The sequence below is a fragment of the Leopardus geoffroyi genome, chromosome B1, assembly GCF_018350155.1.
Source record: "Leopardus geoffroyi isolate Oge1 chromosome B1, O.geoffroyi_Oge1_pat1.0, whole genome shotgun sequence".
In the NCBI taxonomy this organism is placed as follows: domain Eukaryota; kingdom Metazoa; phylum Chordata; class Mammalia; order Carnivora; family Felidae; genus Leopardus; species Leopardus geoffroyi.
In genome coordinates, this window is record NC_059327.1 from 33,332,665 (window position 1) to 33,353,327 (window position 20,663).

The following is a 20,663-nucleotide window of genomic DNA, read 5'->3' on the forward strand; positions in this document are numbered from 1 at the left end:
TTTAAAGGACAAGAGGCTGCTATGAACAACTATATGACAAGAAACATGACACCTAGGAGAAAAGCAAAAAATTGGAAACATACAACTTACCAAGACCAAATCAACAGAAATAGAAACTCCAAATAGACCAATTACTAGTATGGATATTGAAATAATAATCGAAACTATCCTAATGAACCCGAGGACCCAATAGTGTAAATATACCAAACATTTAAAGAATTAATACCAATAATTCTCAAACTCTTCCAAAAAGAAAAAGAAAAAGAAAAAACTCAAAGGGAAGGAAACACTCAAAACTCATTTCACAAGGCCAACATCACCTTGATACCCAAACCAGAAATGGATACTACTAGAAAAGAATACTTCAGGCTAATATCCCTAATGAGTATAAATGCAAAAAAAATCTCAAAAAAATACCACCAAATTGAATTCAGCAGCACATTAAGAGGATCAGTCACATGGTCAAGTGGAATTTACCCTGGGATGCAAGTGTCATTCAAATAAACAAATCAATGAATGTGACATATTACATTAATAAAATGAAAGAAAAGAATCATAAGAATCGTATCTCAACTTGACAAAATTCAACATTTTATTCATTATTAAAAAAAACCTCTTAACAAATTAGGCATAGGTGGAACATATCTCAACATAATCAAAGCCATATATGACAAGCGCACAGCTAACATCATGCTCAATGGTGAAAAAGCATTTCTTCTAAGGTCAAGTACAAAACCAGTACCCACTCTTAGCAACCCTATTCAACATAGTACTGGAAGTTCTAGCTACAGCAATCAGACAATAAAAAGAAACAAAGGTATCAGAATTGGTAAGGAAAGTAACATTGTCCCCATTTGCAGCCATGATTTCATCTATAGAAAAATCCCAAAGACAACCCAAAATTGTTAAGATCTACTCAATGAATTTAGTGCAGTTGTAGGATACAAAATTAGCAGGCAGACATTTGGTAGCATTTCTAGACAATAACAGGGAAATTTCTGAAAAGAAATAAAAATATTTATCCCCCACATACATGAACGTCAAAAATAATAAAATACTTAGGAATAAAGTTAACTAAGGAGCTGAAAGATATGCTGTAAGATATGTATGCTGAAAAGTATAAGTTGATAAAATAAATCAAAGAAGACACAAATAAATGCAAAGGTATCCTCTGTCCATTGAGTGGAAGAATTAATAATGTTAAAATGCAAATACTACTGAAAGCAATCCCTATCAAGATTCCAATGACAGTTTTTATGAAAGTAGAAAACAAACTCCTAAAGTTTATATAGAACCACAAAACACCCAAATAGCCAAGAAAAAAAAATCCTGAGAGAGACAAAGCAGGAGCATCACACTTCCTGATGTTAAGTTTTATGTAAATCTAAAGTCATCAAAACAGTATGGGACTAGCATATAAAGAGACAAATAGTCCAATGGAGCAGAATCAAGAGCCCAGAAATGAACCGAGGCATATACAGTCACCTAATATTTGATAAGGAAGCCAAGAACACTCAGTGGACAAAACATTATCTCTTCAATGTATGATGCTGAGATGATTGGGTATTCACGTGTAAATAAATGAATGAAGATGAACCAGTAACTTATGCCACTCACAAAAATGAATTCAAAGTGGATTAAAGACTTAAATGTTGAGTCTTACTATGAAGATCCTAGAAGAAAACAAAACTAAAGCTCCTTAGCATGGGTCTTGGTAATGATTTTTTGGATATGACGCCTAAAAGCACAAGCAATAAAATAAGAAATAAGAAATGGGACTGCATCTCAAAGCTTCTACACAGCAAAAGAGTCCATTAAAAAAGTGAAAAGATGGAATGGGAAAACATATTTACAAGCCATATATCTGATAAGGGGTTAATATCCAACACACCTAAACAACCCATCAACTCAATAGCAAAAAAAATACAAATAACCTAATTCAAAAATGGGCAAAGAACCTAAACAGACATGTTTTTCAAAAAAGATGCATGAAAGGCCAATAAGTACATTGAAAACATGTTGAACATCACTAGGCATTAGGATAATGCAAATTAAAATCACGATGAGGTATGATCTTATGCTTGTTAGAATGGCCATCAACAGGTGCTGGTATGGATATGGAGAAAAGGGAGAAAATCAATCAATAAAAAGAAACAGGAAAAAAAACATAGGTGACTATGAGATATAACTATTTCACACTACATTGTTCCTCCCTTTTAGAAAAATATGGGGAGGGTTTTTAATAGCCATAGAAATAGGCTTAAAGCTCAGAGAAAATCTACTTCTGGCTCAGATGTACAAAACTGGAAATAATATCGCTTCTACCCTGACAGAAAGAAAAAGCCAGAGAATCTACAAAGTCATATCAGATCGGACCGTAAGTTAGCTGAGGTAACAGGGCAAGTAAGATGATGCCTGAAATCTCGGGAAAGATTGCTTCTTTAAGGCAGAAATGGTACTGGAGTATCTCCCAGCAGCAGAGCATGCTGAGCGCCATACAAGACATATGAAGAATTTACCAGACATTTTCAAGGAATTGCTAAAGGGCAAGTATGTGATAGAATGAGTATGGGATCCTCTGAGAGACACAGGCATAAGGAATCTCACACCTATGCTCAGCATCTTCTCCACAGGCCTCCTCTGCATGCCCATGAAACCATGGAGGGCAGGATGGGAGACTGGAGGTCCCCTCCTTTGGTGGGATAGGCTTGAAGGATGACAGAAACTGCTGACTTGGGAACATCTTTAAACCTACCAGACTCTTGTTCTCCAGAAAAACAAAAGCACTAAGCTGCTGTGTGACCTTCAGAAAAAAAATTTTTTTCCTGTTCTTATCTCATTGTTCCTTCTTTCCTTGTGCTCACTACGGGCTTAGTTTGCTCTCTTTGCAGTTCCTTAAGGTAGAATGTTAGTTGTTTGTTGATATTTTCTTTTTAATTGATATATGTTTGCATTTATAGCTATAAACTTTCCTCCCAGAGCTCCTTTTGTTGCATCTCATACGTTTTGATAGGTTTTGTTTTCATTTTTTGTACCAACATTTTTTTCTTATGCCTTTCATTTATCTGTTGGTCCACTTGTTCAGGAATGTGCTCTTAAATTTCTGCATATTTATAAATTTTCCATTAATCTGGCTGGCGTTGCTTTTTTAGTTTCATACCACTGTGGCAGGAAAAGATACTTGATATCATTTCCATCTTCTTGAATTTGTTGAGATTTGCTTTGTGGCCTACTCTATAATATATATCATGAAATGTCTCTTCTGCTCTGGAAAAGAAATGGTGCATTCTGTTGCTCTTGGGTGAAAAATTCTGCATATACCTGTTGGTTTCATTTGGTCTATAGTGTTGTTCAAATCCAGTCTTTATTGATGATCTGTCTGGATGGCATATCGATTGCTGAGGGTGAGGCATTTTTTTTTTTTTTATTCTCCCAGAACTCAAGTGAAAACCTATTGTTACTGAAAGAAGGGAAAAGAAAAACCAGAAAAACAAACAAAAACCTTCTGCCCCTGGAGGACAGACAGGAAGCTGTCCTAAGGCCAGAGCCTTCTAGGTCTCCTACCAGTGAAGGAAGAACATAAACGATGAGAATAATCTACCCAAAGACCCCATGGGCAGAGCTTTCCTAAAACAGGATAGATCAGGGTAACAAAACTCTCTGGGTCCCCTAACCAGGCTAGAGATCACTGAATTAACAACAAAAACAGATTACTACTGAAGGAGAGATAAGAATTGTGAGTGCAGACCTTTCAGCTCTGGCTCTTAACCAAGGCCTGAAGCTGAGGGTGAAGTGGGGACAAGGTCTCCAACAGTGCTAGGTTCTGGAACAGTGATTTTAAATGTATTAATGGATTTGATTTATGCATGATGAGTTTTCAAGTCTTTATATGTTGCTTTATAAATTTTGTGGTTGCTAACCGATATTTGAAATTTATTTAGATGTTAAATGTCATTCACTTCAAAACCCAAAATCTCGGAGCTGTGTTTCCTTTATTGCCTTACAGTTTTCAATGGATTTTGGTTCATTAGTCTATGCAGTGAATTTCTGTGTTTTGGGCCGTCTCAATACTGAGCTTACCACAAAACCCAGGAGATATCTACCCTAAAAGATATTTTCCATTTGTATTCTTAGATTGATTCAAATGTTATCAGATCTTACCATGTTGACAAAATTGACCATTCCCCAAATTCGATTCCTTATTTTACTGTGAGGATGATTATTCCTGCGACACTGGAAATAAAACATCAGATCAACATTCATTAATAACAGATGATATAAACTCAACAAAATACTTCACCCACTGTGAGATATTTCCAGGGTGGGGGGGGGGAACTTATTGGTATTCTTTCTGGTCAGCTAAAAATCGTGGCAATTTATGCAGAATTACATTTTTGATATGAAATCACTACATACAGCAGTTTCTAAAGACATGCTTCAGCTTAGCACTACTTTTAAGATTTTCTTCATAACCTTGTTCCCTTTTCACATCACAACATATTGCATTACGTTGATTTATTAAACCAACTGATAAGTGTTCTTTAGAGTCCATATTTATCATGCTGATGAAGCAAAACTTATTAAAGTGTCACAGAAATCCTTATATTGCAAAAAAACCCGGAAACTTTATCAACCCTTCTGTATCCATGGTAGTAACAAACTACGGAATGTAATCAAAGACCACCCTGGAGACAGAGATGTGATGGAGAGGGGCAGGAACCTGTGACACCCCTTCTCTCCAGGGAAAGGCTGAGAAAACAAAGCGGACCTTCCTGCTCCAGCCTATTCTGTCTTTTGTTCCTTTCTAAGAAATGGACTCCCCATTTGTGGACCTTGTTGTTGGCATTATCGACTTAGACCTGATAAAATATACTTTATAATAACAAAAGTATCCTGTAGGGATAAATGCAAATGATCAAGCTTGTTTCATAATAAGAATAAAAAGAAATATGGCTTTTCTGAATCCTACAAATATCCTCTATTTACTATTCCATTGCTCTCCTGTTGTCTCACATACCTAAATACCTCAAAGATATAACGTTAGACTCTCTTCACTTATCTCTCATTCATTCCTCAACCCACTACTCATTAGTTTAACTGCCTCTATTCCACGGAAACTCTTCTTGACAGGCACATAAATGTCCTCCTGCTTATCCAGTCCATTGAACACCTTTTCCTCATCTTCCTAGTCATCTCATCTACCTTTAATATTGACCATTTTATCTTTCAAGAAATTTCTTATCACCTTTGTGTCCAATACCCTATCACTCCTAGTGTTTCATTGTACAGAGGTTCCTTTTTTCCACCATTCCCTTAAATTCTGGATGGCAAATATGGTTTCACACCAGAATTCTTGGTGACCAGTTGGTAGAGCTTGCCTAAAATACGGTTGAGAAAGACCCTGAGACTGGGGTACCTGGGTGGCTCAGTTGGCTACGTGTTGGACTCTTGATTTTGGCTCGGGTCGTGATCTCAAGGTTCATGAGATCAAACACTGAGTCGGGCTGTGGGCGGGCCGCATGGAGTCTGCTTGGGATTCTCTCTCTCCCTCTCCCTCTGCCCATCCCCAGCTCATGCTTTCACGTTCTCTCACAAAATAAATAAATACACTTAAAAATTTTTTTAATCTTTCTATTTTTTTAAAATGTTTATTCATTTATTTTGAGAGAGTGACAAAGAGAGTGAACAGGGGAGGCGGGGGAGAGAGAGAGAGAGAGAGAGAGAGAGAGAGACTCCCAAGGAGGCTCCGTGTTGTCAGCACAAAGCCTGATGGGGGGCTCAAACTCATGAACCATGAGATCACGACCTTAGCCCAAACCAAGAGTCAGACACTTAACTGACCGAGTCACCCAGAACCCCCAAGAAAGAAGGATTCTGAGAGTATCTTAGAGATCATAGGGATAGGGTACTTTATCAATCAGTGACTTCCACCGATGGGGGTAAGGAAGACAAATGCGTACAGAGTCTTTGCATCCTTATTGCCAAGGCTTTATTAATGGTTAGTCTTCCCCAGTATCTAGACACCTGTGTTCTACTTATCCTTTCAACTTGCTGGGTCTGGTTGTATACATCCATATCCTTACTCACCTGCTTAAAATTCATCACATCGTCTTCAAGATATGTAAACTCCTCAACATGTTTTCCAAAAGCTGCCTTTGTTTTTCTATTCTGTCTTACCAGAATACAATAACTCTACGTTGTTCTTGCTGTTGCCCTTTATAATCAGCTAACATATACATGTATGTATGTATGAATATATTACTCATATAATTATAAATATATACATTTAACACTCAGCATCTAGCATGTTAAATGCTCATTAACTATTTGTTAAATGAAAATGAATGATTTACTATAGGAACTTCTCTCTTTTTTTTTTTTTTTTTTCAACGTTTATTTATTTTTTGGGGGACAGAGAGAGACAGAGCATGAACGGGGGAGGGGCAGAGAGAGAGGGAGACACAGAATCGGAAACAGGCTCCAGGCTCTGAGCCATCAGCCCAGAGCCCGACGCGGGGCTCGAACTCACGGACCGCGAGATCGTGACCTGGCTGAAGTCGGACGCTTAACCGACTGCGCCACCCAGGCGCCCCTATAGGAACTTCTCTTTAAAAAAACTTAAATATTAAGGCAGCCTATGTGAGAGTTATGCCCAGTTTAATGCCCCTAAATCATATCAAGCAAATATTTGCCTGGTACCTGGGGTAAAATATTAAATTTAATAAATTGTTCTTACTTTTTACTAATAACTTATTGTTAAGAGCAAAGAAATTATTTTAGCACTCTTTTAAAAGTGAGTTAACACGTTCTCATAAACATGTTAAAGTAAGCCTATCTAGTGCCCAAATCTTACCCACTTCTTTTTTTTTTTTATAAAATTGACAATTGTAGTTTCTCCTCATTTTTAAAAATATGCAATAATGTTGTGTCTTTCTTTTAAACTAACACAGATCCCATTTATTTTGTTTTATTATGGTGACTAAAAATTTCAGTGAATATGTTAAAATAAAATTTATTGACAGTGAAAATAAATGTATCTTATTCTCACTTTTGGAGGAAAAAACCTCCAACGTTACAGTTTAAGTTTAATATTTATACAGGATAGAACGATTTCGGTAAATGTTCTTTATTTTCTTCCATCTTTCACTTGCTAAGAGTTTTATCAGAAATATTTGAGATGATTTCATTCCTGGGATAAACCATTGCCATGTAAACTTTCTTTGCATCTGTGCAAGGACCGGGTTTGCAACTATTTTTTAGGATTTTGCAGTTGTTTTGGTAAGTGAAATCATCTTACAATTTTACTTTCCTGTCTGGATTTGTTATCAAAGTCATCATAGATCGTTACAGTAATGATCCTTAAGAAATCCCTCTTCCAGATATCCACACCCTTGTGTATTTCCCTCCAACATCGATTCTAGGCTTGACTCCATGGCTTAGTTTGGCTAAGGAGACATTAACTAATAATTGTTGTACAAGCAGGAGCTTAAAAAGTCTTACATACTGAAGCCTGGCCTCTTTCTTGATAGTTTGATGCCCAGCTATCATATGAGAAGCACAGGCGAGCCTACTGCTTACGTGGCCAACTGATACTTGTACTACATATCAGTCAAGTGTCTGAAGTCATTTTTACACCAGCCAGCTAGCCCAGTGGAACTGCTATACAAGCGAACCACACTAAGCTTGGGGTTGTTTGTTACACAGCAGTAGATATCTAATGCGAAAGGTATAATAACTGTATAACATGTGCGAAGAATTTTTCCTTTTGCTTATTCTTCAAATTTGTTTGTAAGAGATATTATCTGTTAAAGCAAATTTCGGCAAAGTTTGTGTTTAAATGCATGTGAGCCTAGTGTCTTCATTTGTTAAGAGACTGTGGACTGCTTATTTAATTTTTAAAATTCGTTACAATCTTTTTTGGGTTTACTATTTCTTCTCAAGTCAGCTTGGTAACACTTTACTGCACGCCTCTGCTCATAACTGTATTGGCACAGGTCGTACGTATATTTTTTATTGACGTGTAACCTGTACTATATTTATAGTTATGCTTCCTTTTACTTCTAATTTTATTTGTACTTTTATTTTTTTTAATAATTGTTGTCAGAGATTTCTCTATTTTACCAATCTATTCGAGGAATGAGCATTTGGCTTTGTTGATCTACCAATTGCTTCTTTTTGACTCATGTCTTTTATTAATGTCATGCATTGTTAAGATGTTTTTCTCCTTTCTATCCTTTTTTGATTTATTCTGCTTCATTTTATAACTTTTCCAGTTAGACTCTTAGTTCATTAAATTTTTCTTTCTCTTTCATAGAAATGTCTAAGACTACAAATATCCTTCCAAATACTGCTACGCCTCCCGCATCTAAAGTTTTCTCTACACCAGTCTTTTCTTTTTGCTGTTATACATGTTTCATAATTTCAGATTTGACTTCTTCAGTCAGTTAATATTTGGAAATGTATTTTGCTTTAGTTTCCAAACCAATGATCATTTAGTGGCTTAATGTATCAATTTTTGTTATAACTTCCAATTTGGTTGTGGTTTAAAAACAAAAGGGTGCTCTTTATTATATATCTATTTTTTTTTTCTATTTCTTTTTACTTTCTTTGTGGTCAAATACCAGTTTAATTTTTGGAAGTATTTTATTTGCATTTGAAAAGATTATAGATTGTCTATTTTGTGTGTTTTGGAGATTCTACCAATTGATTATATCAAAACGATATTTATGTGACTCAGATCTTTTCTACTTGTGTTGAATTTTTTCCTACTTTACTTAAAATTTCCTGATAGAGAGGAACTGAAAAAAACTTACTCTGCCTGTAACTCTGTTATTTTTTGTTGCACATCTTTTTTGACTCTATTGTTAGGTATATAATCTGAAATATCAGTGGCTGGTTTACAGTTCTTGGAGAGCTTATTCTCCTTCCCATTATGTTAGTTGACTCTTCCTCATGTGATTAGTTTCATCTTAGATTATGAAACTGTCTTCATAGAACATTTTTTGACTTGAGCTGTAACAGTTTATCAAGTGTCTAATCAAGTTTTACATTAAAAGCTTTGCTTGGCATTTCTGTACCTAAAGAAAAATATATCACGCTCCATATCATTATATGACACGTGTTTAACATTTTTGCTTTCCTGTGCATAATATATTCCCTTCCTATTGCTACAAACAAACAGAATACTCCTTTTCTCTTTGCAGTTTCAGTAGGGAGACATTCTCTGGTTCCCTTTTCAGAGATGGGGCAGCTCATCATGGCTCTGGGCATTATTCAATATATTCTATATACTATATGTCACCAAGCCTGTGATTTTTACTTACTGCTCTGACAAGAGATTCTCTTCTCATTTTTAGGACTTGGAGATTTTCTGTGTTTTCTTCTGAGCTCAACTATAGATTGTGCACATTTTTTCAATTTTGTGTATGTTGTTCATCATTTCCATATGCTCAGTAAAAGGAGGAGAATTCTATTTTGGCTTAGTCTTCTATACTGCCAAAGGACCTTGTCATCTCTTATATAAATCTGTTTGGGGAAGCTAAAAACAACATTGAGCCCAAAATGGAATTCCGATTAAAATATTTTTTTCTCTTTTTTAGGATCACTATAGTTTTATACGTATGAATGAGGAGCAAATATTCATCTGAAAACTTACCACGTTATCATCAGCAACAATGAACAGTTCCACATACTTTTCTTTGTGGGTGTTCTGGAAATTTATGAAAAATTTAATAGAGTATGGTCAATGTTTCTCATTTGACGTTAAAATTTTCATGGTAAGAAATGTTAGTATTATTGATACAGGAAGGTGAGGAAGAGGAGTATAACTAATAACTCCAGGAATTTATCTAAAGAAAGCCCCATATATTATTAAAACATGTGGCCCTTTACATCAGATCGTCTTTCAGGTAACATAAGTTGTATTTATTGCAGCATTATTTACAATGGCCAAGATATGGAAGCATCCTAAGTGGCTATTGGTAGATGAAAGGGTAAAGAAGATGTGGCACACACACACGAACACACACACGCACACACTGATATTATGCAGCCATAAGAAAGGATACGATCTTGCCATTTACAACGGTATGAATCAATCCAGAAGGTATTATGCTAAGTGAAATAAGTCAGACTGAGGAAGACAAATAACATTTCACTTAGGTGTGGAATCTAAAATTCAAAATAAACGAATAAACAAACAAGTTAAACCAGAATCAGACCTATAAATACAGAGATCAAACTGATGGTTGTCATAGGGAAGGAGGGTGTAGGAAGCAAAATAGGTGAAGGGGCGTGGGAGACACAGGCTTCCAGTCATGGAATGAATAAGTCATGGAACTAGGGAATATAGTCAATGGCATTGCGGTATCGTTGCATGGTGACAGAGGGTAGCAACACCTGTGGTGAGTGTAGCATGATGTATGGAGATGTTCAATCACTAGGTTGTACACCTGAGCCTGATATAACATTGTCAGCTATACTCTAAATAAATAAATAGAAGAGTTATAAATAAAGAATCATGAATACAGTTTTAATTTTTTTTTTCATTTATAAAGTAAATGCTTACTAAATAGCTCGTATAAAAAGGACTCAACTCATCAAGAGTGGAGAGCAAATCGTGGGACTGGCTAAAAGGACTGACTGTATTCCTTCTACTCCTCTCCTGTCTCTCAATCCCCTACTTTGTGGTAGTCTCAATTCCAAAGAAATGTATAAAGGTTGCTAATAACAGATCCTTATTTTTTATAAATCAACAATACCAGAAAATTCTGTCTTCAGCTTTCAATGTCATCTATTGAGGTACATGCATATTCTCCGAGTAATAAACCAGAGGCGTATTGTTCAAAGATCTAACTGAGTCATTTTGGGGGGAACTTTTTTTTAGTGATCATTTATTAATTGATTGAGTCCATCAAAAACATCAGTTAGGGGGCGCCTCGGTGGCTCAGTCGGTTAAGCGTCCGACTTCAGCTCAGGTCACCATCTCGCGGTCCGTGAGTTCGAGCCCCGCGTCGGGCTCTGGGCTGATGGCCCAGAGCCTGGAGCCTGCTTCCGGTTCTGTGTCTCCCTCTCTCTCTGCCCCTCCCCCGTTCATGCTCTGTCTCTCTCTGTCTCAAAAATAAATAAACGTTAAAAAAAAAAATTAAAAAAAAAAAACATCAGTTAGGCACCTAGTAAGTTTCAGACACAATCTGGACCATGGATATGTGAAGCAGATGGGCACTCATGGATCTTTAAAGGCTAACGCCTCGTGAGGATTTGAGGTGATATGAACTAGTCATACAAGAAAGCCTAAAACACATAGGACTCTCATAGCGCAATCATCTGCCAGAAATTGAACTTGCGATTACTCTTAATTGTCCTTAATAATTAATAATTAGAATATTTGGCCTGATGAAAGGGGCAGACCTTGACTTATCGTCAGCAAATCCCCCCTCTCCCAACAAATTGATGGCAGTGACGACAAGGGGAAACAATAGCTCGTAGAGGTTTTAAGACATTGCAAATTTCATTCTTTCCAACCACTTGTAGCCCTGATGGTATAAATCACATGTAGGGTTGCAAAAATCCCCGTTCCTTAAAACTGATGGGACAATCTGAGATTTGCTGTAGGTAACGGACATTTTCTATGTTGATAAAAAGTTTGACATTTTAGATTTCAAACAACGAAGAGTCAGACTCAGGTGGCATGTATATTTCACTAGTTGTGCTCATTTCTCTCCTTTGAGATCAGAAAGGAAATAAGAGGTGCTTATCCTGACATTAAGATGATTTTTTTCAAAAAGGCACTTACTTCTGTTTTGAGGTCTTCCACGATTTTAATAGCATCCTTCGGATCAGTTGTCCTGGTAAAATTGAGTTCTGTACAAGAATAATTGGCAGCGAACTGTGCCTTTGGATTATATCTGAACACAAAATGTTGTCCCTCATCTGAATATTTCACTGGTTCGATGAGGTACCTTTGGTTATATACCCTGAAGAATCCCCTACAGAAAATGGAAATATGATGTATATTCAAGATCTATACCATTTTACTACTTTATTTCTCACCATATTTCTCTGTTCCATTTTATTGACTTTCCTTAGCTAAGAAAGGAAACTATAAGACCAAGGCCTCATGAGCATGTGGCTGCACACATATTCTGAGTGATAAAAAGGTGAGGTGATATGTGGCCTTTGAATCAATAACATGCGTAAGAATCCACTCCTCTAGGTTTTCAGAAGCTTACCAGCCCGATCTCTACTTTGAAATCTCAGAGTTCTCTGGGGCGCCTGGGTGGCGCAGTCGGTTAAGCGTCCGACTTCAGCCAGGTCGCGATCTCGCGGTCCGTGAGTTCGAGCCCCGCGTCAGGCTCTGGGCTGATGGCTCAGAGCCTGGAGCCTGTTTCCGATTCTGTGTCTCCCTCTCTCTCTGCCCCTCCCCCGTTCATGCTCTGTCTCTCTCTGTCCCAAAAATAAATAAACGTTGAAAAAAAAATTTAGAAAAAAAAAAAAAAATGAAATCTCAGAGTTCTCACAAATATTTTGTGAATTTTTATGTCCATCATGCTTTAATTGTAGAGTAACTATATGAAAGCACAAATACTATTACATGGCAATTTTGTCATTAAAAGAGTCTTTACTCTTGAACATATTGGGATCTACTTCAGTAAAGTACTCATAAATGAAGGCGGAAATGTCTTGTTCTCCTACCCTGCTACCCCACATTTCCTCTTTAATCCTTGAGCCCAAGATCTATAAGGAACTGATACAGACGATACTTCTGGCTTTTTTGATTTCTAAAGACTCTAAACTCCTGAAGAGCAAAAAGCTATGAAGTGTTGTGCTGTGGTGGGAATTCACAGGACTAGAAGTCAGGAGACCTGGTTTTTCCATAGAGTTCTATCACCAGCAAATTGAATGTTCAGAGGCTAGTCTCTGATTTCAGTGTCTCTGACATGAGAGGACAGGCTAGATTATTCCCAGCAGTCTCTGAATCCCTTGACAAAAAATTTGCCTTGCTTAGGGCTGTGCATGAGACATCTTTTTGTCAGAAATGGACATCAGTGATGGGCTAGAAGGGCTACTCATGCTGAAAATATGCAGTAGCTTTTTCCCCTGATTTTTTCTATTTATAAGGCTGTTTGAAAGATGAAAAGCAAATGTCTCTGAAAATGCCTTAAGCAAACTTATAAACCAAATAGAGAACCGTGCAATACCTCAGACCATTGCATGTGCTGATACTGGCAGAAGAATCAAATTCATGTAGGATGGATCCTTGGTAAAAACAGTGATCCTGAAATAGATGAAGAGACTATTGCTATAAATACATATGCTCATATTGCATAGATATCACTATACACCTATTTGACGTTCACAATATATCAGCATTGCATTCTCCCAGATTACACCCATGCTCCTTCATGTATTCGCTCATTGCACTCTGTCATTTGGAAAATTTTGAACTCCTTCAGAATCCTTTTATTCTAATTGCATCATTACTTTGTATGAAGCAGGATGTGGATTCTTTCCTCACAGATTTAGGAGTGTATTAGTTGATGAATCCAGTCTCAGAAATGTGACCCTTTTCCATTGAAGTATTTCTCCTTTCATCCACCCTAAAATGTCTACCAAACTACCCTTCTCGTGTTATTATAATTTTTCCCCAGTTGCCTATGAAATCAATCCAATTTTTAAAAAAAAATTTTTTCTTTAAGTTCATTTATTTATTTTGAGAGAGACAGAGACGGTGCGAGTGAGGGAGGGGTAGAGAAGGCGGGAGAATCTCAAGCAGGCTCTGCACCATCAGCACAGAACCCATGCAGGGCTCAAACTCACGAAATTGTGAGATTATGACCTGAGTCAAAATCAAGAGTTGGACCCCTAACGGACCGAGTCACCCAAGCGCCCCATGCCAATGTTGTTGATGATTGCTAAAATTAGGTTTCGCTCTCCAGCCAGGTCCCCTCAAGCCCTTTCCTCCTGCGGCCTTGCTTCAGTCAAGTTGGTATCCCTGTCACTCCCTGCGTGGTGCTCTGCCTGTAATGGTTCCAACAGGTAATCACCTTTTCCATTTTGTCCATTTTGTCCATGAGTGACACTCCCCGTGTGATCGCAGCCCCTCTTAGGCCAACAGCCACCCCCTGCATAAAAGCATGTTGCCCAGTTTTCTTCCATTTCTATTTTACAAAGATTGCCTGAAGGTTTACATTCCATGATTGACACATGCCTTAACCAGGAAATAAGTTTTTAGAAAGTATACTTTTGGTGAAAAGGAATAATGTCATCTTCGGTTAGAAGGCTACAGAGGGCATGGAAAGGGAAGGAAGGCCGTAAAAATAGAACCTGTATCCACTGGAATATTATTGATGATAAATGAACAAAAATTCATTTGGAGAATGAAGGAGAGACCGCAATGTTGGTGCAGCAGAAGGCCTAGGCCGGGGAATAAGGACTCACATAAGGGTCAATTAGATGGAGGTTTTAAAATAGTTTCATGTCGTTAGTTTTTATCCCTTTAGCCCGATGACAATCTCAATCAGGGTGCCTTCTACCTCTTGGGTTCCTGCTTTACCCTTTCTCCAGACTTAACACCATTTGGGGTACACAGAAGTCAGTTTAGTTAAGAAAAAATACATTAACAGTCATCAATCTGCTTGTGAGACAGTAGTCGGCCTCCTTTAGAGTTTGAAGGGTCATGTTTTCTATTCTAGAATGATTCGTGACAGTATTCAATGTAAGATTCGCCTCTGACATAACATTTTCAGAAGCTGCCTATACAGCTGGATTGCGTTTCAAAATCCCATGAGAAAATTTCAGAAGACAAGGGAAGGTTCCATAAGATACCGTAGTGGAAGGGTAGCTGGTGACGGCCTCTCCTTTTATAGAGTAGTAGGTTTCACTGTAATTTGAGGCTAGGAACTCCCTGGAAAAGAGGGCAGAGAGGTAGTGAGATTTAGTCAGTTTACAAAGATAGCAGATAAAACCAATTATGGGGAAGAGAAGCCTTGAGGCTGTTTCCAAATCTCAGCTCGTTCCTCTCATGCTAAAAACACATAAGCAGAAACTTGCTACAGAGAGACAACCTCTGCTAATATCTTCATGTAACTCTTCTTGTTTTAGGTTAATTTGTTTATTTTGAGACAAAGGCAGGGAGTGGCAGAGAGAGAGGGAGAAAGAGAATCCCAAGCAGGCTCCCTACTGTCAGGACAGAGCCCCATGTGGGGCCCGAACCCACGAACCCTGAGATCATGACCTGAGCCAAATTAAGAGTCAGATGTTCAACCAACTGAGCCACTCAGGTTCCCCTTCATGTAATTCTTTATAGTTTGTTTTTTTCTCTGCACAAGTTAAGGGATGGCATTCTGAGTAATCAGTAGAATGATTCTACTTTCCCACATGCCCTGTAACAAATCCCATGGGTATCCTCAGACCAAGAACTAAGGTCGTATATCTCAACTCTCTCAGTACATGGATGCGACAGAAGTACATAGGGAATCGTTGGATTCTTCTTACACCGTTCTGTCATTTACTTAGTTCTATCTGAATTACCCTATGTGGATAATAGCCATTCTATTTTAAGATTTACGAGGCCCCAAGAAGAAAAGTGGAATATTGGCTCTCTTAGAGAGGAAATGGTGACGGGGTAGAGAAAGCCCTAGTATCAGAACCATCACTTGGGTTTGACTGAATAGAACAAGCTCAAAATCACTTTGGAGAGGTAATATGTACACTATCTTATATGAACGTGAAAAACAAACATTTGTGTAGTTTGTAGAGGCATAAACACGTTCATTATTAAAATTGACATCATCTTCTCGACATAGCTGTTTACCCAACAATCTTACTTTGTTATCTCATGAATTTGAAAACAGATAGTTACAAAACACAATAAAGAAAATATTTAACTTAACTTAAACATACCCACCTGTGCATTGTTACTCACCCTTCCTCAAAGAGCTGGCAGAACAGTCACAATTTGCCCTACTCGAGCAGAGTCGGTAGATTTCCCTTTATGTCCATGCTTCGTGAACACAACCTGCCTCATTCTCAGTAACTCCCAAAAGGTAGGATTGTATGTTCAGCGTGCAACCAGAATGTACATTTTAATGGGCTGAATCATCGTGGGCATCCCTTTTCTTTCCCCAAAACTATATTCAAAAATTTTATTTTCTTAGAAAGCAGAGGATCCCACGTTTTTCCGATGTATGAATTCAAAGTACTCATATCTCATTTTTTTAAATTTTATTTTGAAATAATTATAGACTCATAGGTAGTTACAGAGATAGCGTAGCAGAATCTGATGTCTATGCACACCTCCCTCAATTTCCCCAGTAGTTACATCTCACATAATTATAGTACAATAACAAAACCAGAAATACACATTAGTCTATTGCATGTTTGTGTTCATGTGGCATTTTATCATAGGTGTAATTTGCACCACTGCAATCAAGATACAGAACTATTCCACCAGAAAATGACCTCTCATCTCTCTCACTGATCCCAGGAGTACAATTGCTTCCCCTGAGGGAGGTTGCATGTTTGTTCTTTTTTTAAATGGCCAAATTGTTTTCCAGAGTGTTATATTGTTTAATATTCCCGTCAGCAATGTATTAATGATCCAGTATTCCTTATATCCTTTGCCAGCTTTCTGGCAATGTAATTATTGTTTTAGGCTTAGCCATTCCAATTGAATGAAATGATATTTCATTATAGTTTCATTTGCATTTCTTGAATGATTAATGATGCCACACGTCTCTCAAGTGCTTATTTGTCATGCGTATATTGTCTTTGGTGAGATGTCTCTTCCTACCTTTCGCCTATTTTCTGATTGAATTGCTTACTTTATTATTGTTGAGTTCTCAGAACTCTTTATTTTTCCAGACGCTAGTCCTCTGTCGGTTTGCCAATGTCTCCTCCCAATTTGCAGCTTGTCTTTTCATCCCCATAATGAGACTTTGGTAGAGTTAAGCATTTTCAATTTCAATGAAGTCCAATTTATCAACTTTGTCTTTTATTAGTCATGTCAAATGAACTGATGTCAAGTGGAAGAATTCTTTGCCTTAGCCCAAGATCTTAAGGTATTTGCTGTTTTATCTAAATGTATTATAGCTTTGCATTCTACACTGACACCCATGATCTATTTTGAGTTAATTTTGACATGAATTTGGTAAAAGCATTGAGATTTAGGATGAGTTTCTTTTTTTTTTTGTATTTTTTTGCTGGATAGTTTCAGGACCTTTTGCTGAAGAGATTCTACTTCCTCCATTGATTTGCTTTACAAACTTTGTCAAAAAAGAGTTGGCTTTACTAGGGTGGAACTATTTCTGAGATTTCTATTTGATGCCACTGATTTCTCTGTCTATTGTCCTGACAGTCTGACTCTCTATATAATAGCTCTCAAAGTGATTACTCCTGTTATTTTTTTCTTTTTTCAGATTTCTTTCAGCTACTCTAGTTCCTTTGTCTTCCCCTATAAGTTTTGGAATAATCTTGTCTATATTTATAAAAAGTCTTGCAGTAATTTCAATGGGAATTGTGATAACCCTATATATCCACTGGAGAAATTAACATCTTTCCCATGTGGTCTTCCAATATAGTAATACAAAATAAGACCCCACCTATTTACATCTTTTTGATGATTTTCATCAGAATCTTGTAGTTTTCAGTGAACAAGCTTTGTATTTAGTTCTCTGATTTGTAACAGTTTTATTTCTTTTTGAACAGTTGCAAATGGTGTTACAGTTTAAACTTCAGTTTCCACATGTTCATGGTGAGTGTTTAAATACAATTGATATTTTTATGATGCAATATTCTGTGACTTTGCTGAATGCACGTATTACGCCCAGAAGATGTTTTTTGTTTGGTGTTTGGTTAGCCTGTTTGTTAGATTTTGTAGAATTTTCTATGCCAACCACTGTATGTCACCTGCAAGTAAGGACTTTTTTTTTCCTTCTACCTTTCCAATCTCTATGCCTTTTATTTCCTTTTGTTTCTGAGTTGAACTGACTAGATGTCCTGGGAATATGTTGACTAACAGTAGTGAGGGTGTACATATTTGCCTGGTTCCAGATTTTAGGAGGAAAACATTCAGTCTTTCACCAATAATAATCCTATTGCTGTAGGGTTTTGTAAATACTCGCTATCAAGTCAAGGACATCCTGTTATATTGCTAATTTTCTGAAATGTTTAATCATAAATGATTGTTGTATTTTAGCAAAAGCTTTTTTCTCTGCCAATTAATAATATCATGTGATTTTTTCTTCTTTCCATTGTTAATATGGTAAATTATGTTGATTAATTTTAGAATATTGGGCCAGTATTGTATTCCTGGAAAAGATCCCATTTGGTTATGGTGTATTACTCTTGTTGTGCATTGTTGAATTCTATTTAATTTTGTTCATACTGTCTTTGTCTGGTTTAGGTATCAAAGTAATGTTGGCTTCATAAAATGAGAAGGGAAGTATTCTCTGTGTTTTCTGGAAGGCATTGTATAAACACCGTAAAGTTTAGTGATATTTTTCATCCACTCTGCCATTTTCAGTATTTATACAATTTGAAGTAATTATTAATATATTAAGACTTAAGTCTGCTATTTTATCTTTTGTTCCTGTTTCTTCTTTTCTCATGTTTTAGTTTCCTTTTCCTGCCTTCTTATGGATTGCTTAAATATACTTTCAAATTCCATTTTGATTTATCTATAGCGTTTTTCAGCGTACCTCCCTGTATAGGTTTTTTAGTGGTTACTCTAGATAATACATTTCATACATGTGTATGTATGTATACATAAAACGAACCAAGGTATGTCTTTGAATTGTTTGAGATTTATATATTGGAGATTGTCTGAGTTTATCTTGTTTTGAATTTGTTCAGCTTCTTGAACCTGTAGGTTTTTAGTGTCTCCTTTGCCAAATGTGGGTATTTTCAGTATCAAGATATTCATTTGATATTTTTTTCAGCTCCATACTCTTTCTCCTCTCCTTTGGGGTCTCTGATGACCTCAGTTTTTCATCTTTTATTTTATTACCACATATTCCTGAGAGTGGCTTTTTTTTTTTCAGAAAATTTTCTTTGTTATTTAGATTGTGTAATTTCTATTATTCCATATTCACTGATTATTTTCTCCTGCCGTCTCTGTTCTTTTTTGTTTTTAATGTTAATTTTGAAAAAGAGAGTGAGAGAGCATGTGCACGAGTAGGGGGAAGGCAGACAGAGAGGGAGAGAGAGAATCCCAAACAGCCTCCATGCTGAGCACAGAGCCCAATGCAGGGCTCAATCTCACAATCGTGTTCGTGGCCTGGGCTGAAATCAAGAGTCAGATGCTAAACAACTGAGCCACCTAAGCATCCCTGCCCTCTCCATTCTGATATTGAGCCCATGCATTAAAAGTTTTATTTTTTCCATGTATTTTACTTTTCAGTTCTAAAATTTCCTTTAGATTCTTATTTATATCTTCTATTTTTTTCTGAGGTTTTCTATTCATCCCCTGAGACATTCTATTTTGTTTCATTTGTTTCAAGCATGTTTATAATTGTTCACTGAAGCATTATTTTTAATGTCTATTTCCTTTTTTATATTAAATATAGTTTATTGTCAAATTGGTTTCCATACAACACCCAGTGCTCATCCCAACAGGTGCCCTCCTCCATGCCCATCACCCACTTTCCCCTCTCTTCCACCCCCCATCAACCCTTCGTTTGTCTCAGTCCTTAAGAGTCTCTTACGGTTTGCATCCCTCCCTCACTGTAATTTTTTTCCCTCCTTCCCCTCCCCCATGGTCTTCTGTTAAGTTTCTCAGGATCCACATACGAGTGAAAACAGACGGTATCTGTCTTTCTCTGCCTGATTTATTTCACTTAGCATAATACCCTCAAGTTCCATCCATGTTGCTACAAATGGCCAGATTTCACTCTTTCTCACTGCCAAGGAGGATTCCATTGTATATATAAACCACAGCTTCTTCATCCATTCATCAGTTGATGGACATTTAGGCTCTTTCCATAGTCTGGCTATTGTTGAGAGTGCTGCCGTAAACAGCAGGGTATGAGTGCCCCTATGCATCAGCACTCCTGTAGTTTATTTATTTTTAAGAGAGAGAGAAAGAGCAAGCAGGGGAGGGGCAGAGCGAGAGGGAGGGAGAGAGAATCCCAAGCAACCTCCACGGTGTCACAGCAATGCCAGACATGGAGCTCAGTCTTACAAACTGTGAGATCATGACCCGAGCAAAAATCAAGAGTTGGATGCCTAACTGACTGAGCCACCCAGGTGTCCCTGTTCACTGAAATATTTTTATGATGGATGCTTTGAAATTTTGTCTGATAATTCAAAGGTAAAATTCTGCCAGCAGACCCTGTACTACAAAAATCAGTAAAAGAAGTCCTTCAGGCTCAAGGGATTGGCAGAAGATGGAAAATTGAATTTCTAAGAATAGAAAGATAGGAAATGATAAATAATTCAGGAAATAAAGTTGTTTTTTCACTGAATTTCTTTCAGGTACACATGACCACTTTAAGCCAAAATTATAGCCATGCATCATGGAGCTCATAATGTTTACAGATGTATACATATCCAAATTAACATAAAAAAATCGTGGTATAGACTTATATGATTGTGAAGCTTTTACATTTTATATTAAATGATACAATATTAATTTTAAATAAATATTGTAATATCTGAAATAAAAG

General features: G+C 37.0%; 1 protein-coding gene across 2 annotated transcripts in view; it reads right to left on the minus strand.

Moving 5' to 3' along the window:
• Positions 1 to 20,663, minus strand: part of ADAM7 (ADAM metallopeptidase domain 7) — a 70,179-nt gene that overhangs the window by 36,377 nt on the left and 13,139 nt on the right. For both annotated transcript variants that reach the window (XM_045456846.1, XM_045456835.1), the window contains exons 4-8: positions 14,827 to 14,905; positions 13,200 to 13,276; positions 11,795 to 11,987; positions 9,656 to 9,709; positions 4,162 to 4,233 (exon numbers count right to left, since the gene is read on the minus strand). In XM_045456846.1, the coding sequence (XP_045312802.1) occupies positions 4,162 to 4,233; positions 9,656 to 9,709; positions 11,795 to 11,987; positions 13,200 to 13,276; positions 14,827 to 14,905 (475 nt within the window). The remainder of the gene's footprint in view (positions 1 to 4,161; positions 4,234 to 9,655; positions 9,710 to 11,794; positions 11,988 to 13,199; positions 13,277 to 14,826; positions 14,906 to 20,663) is intronic.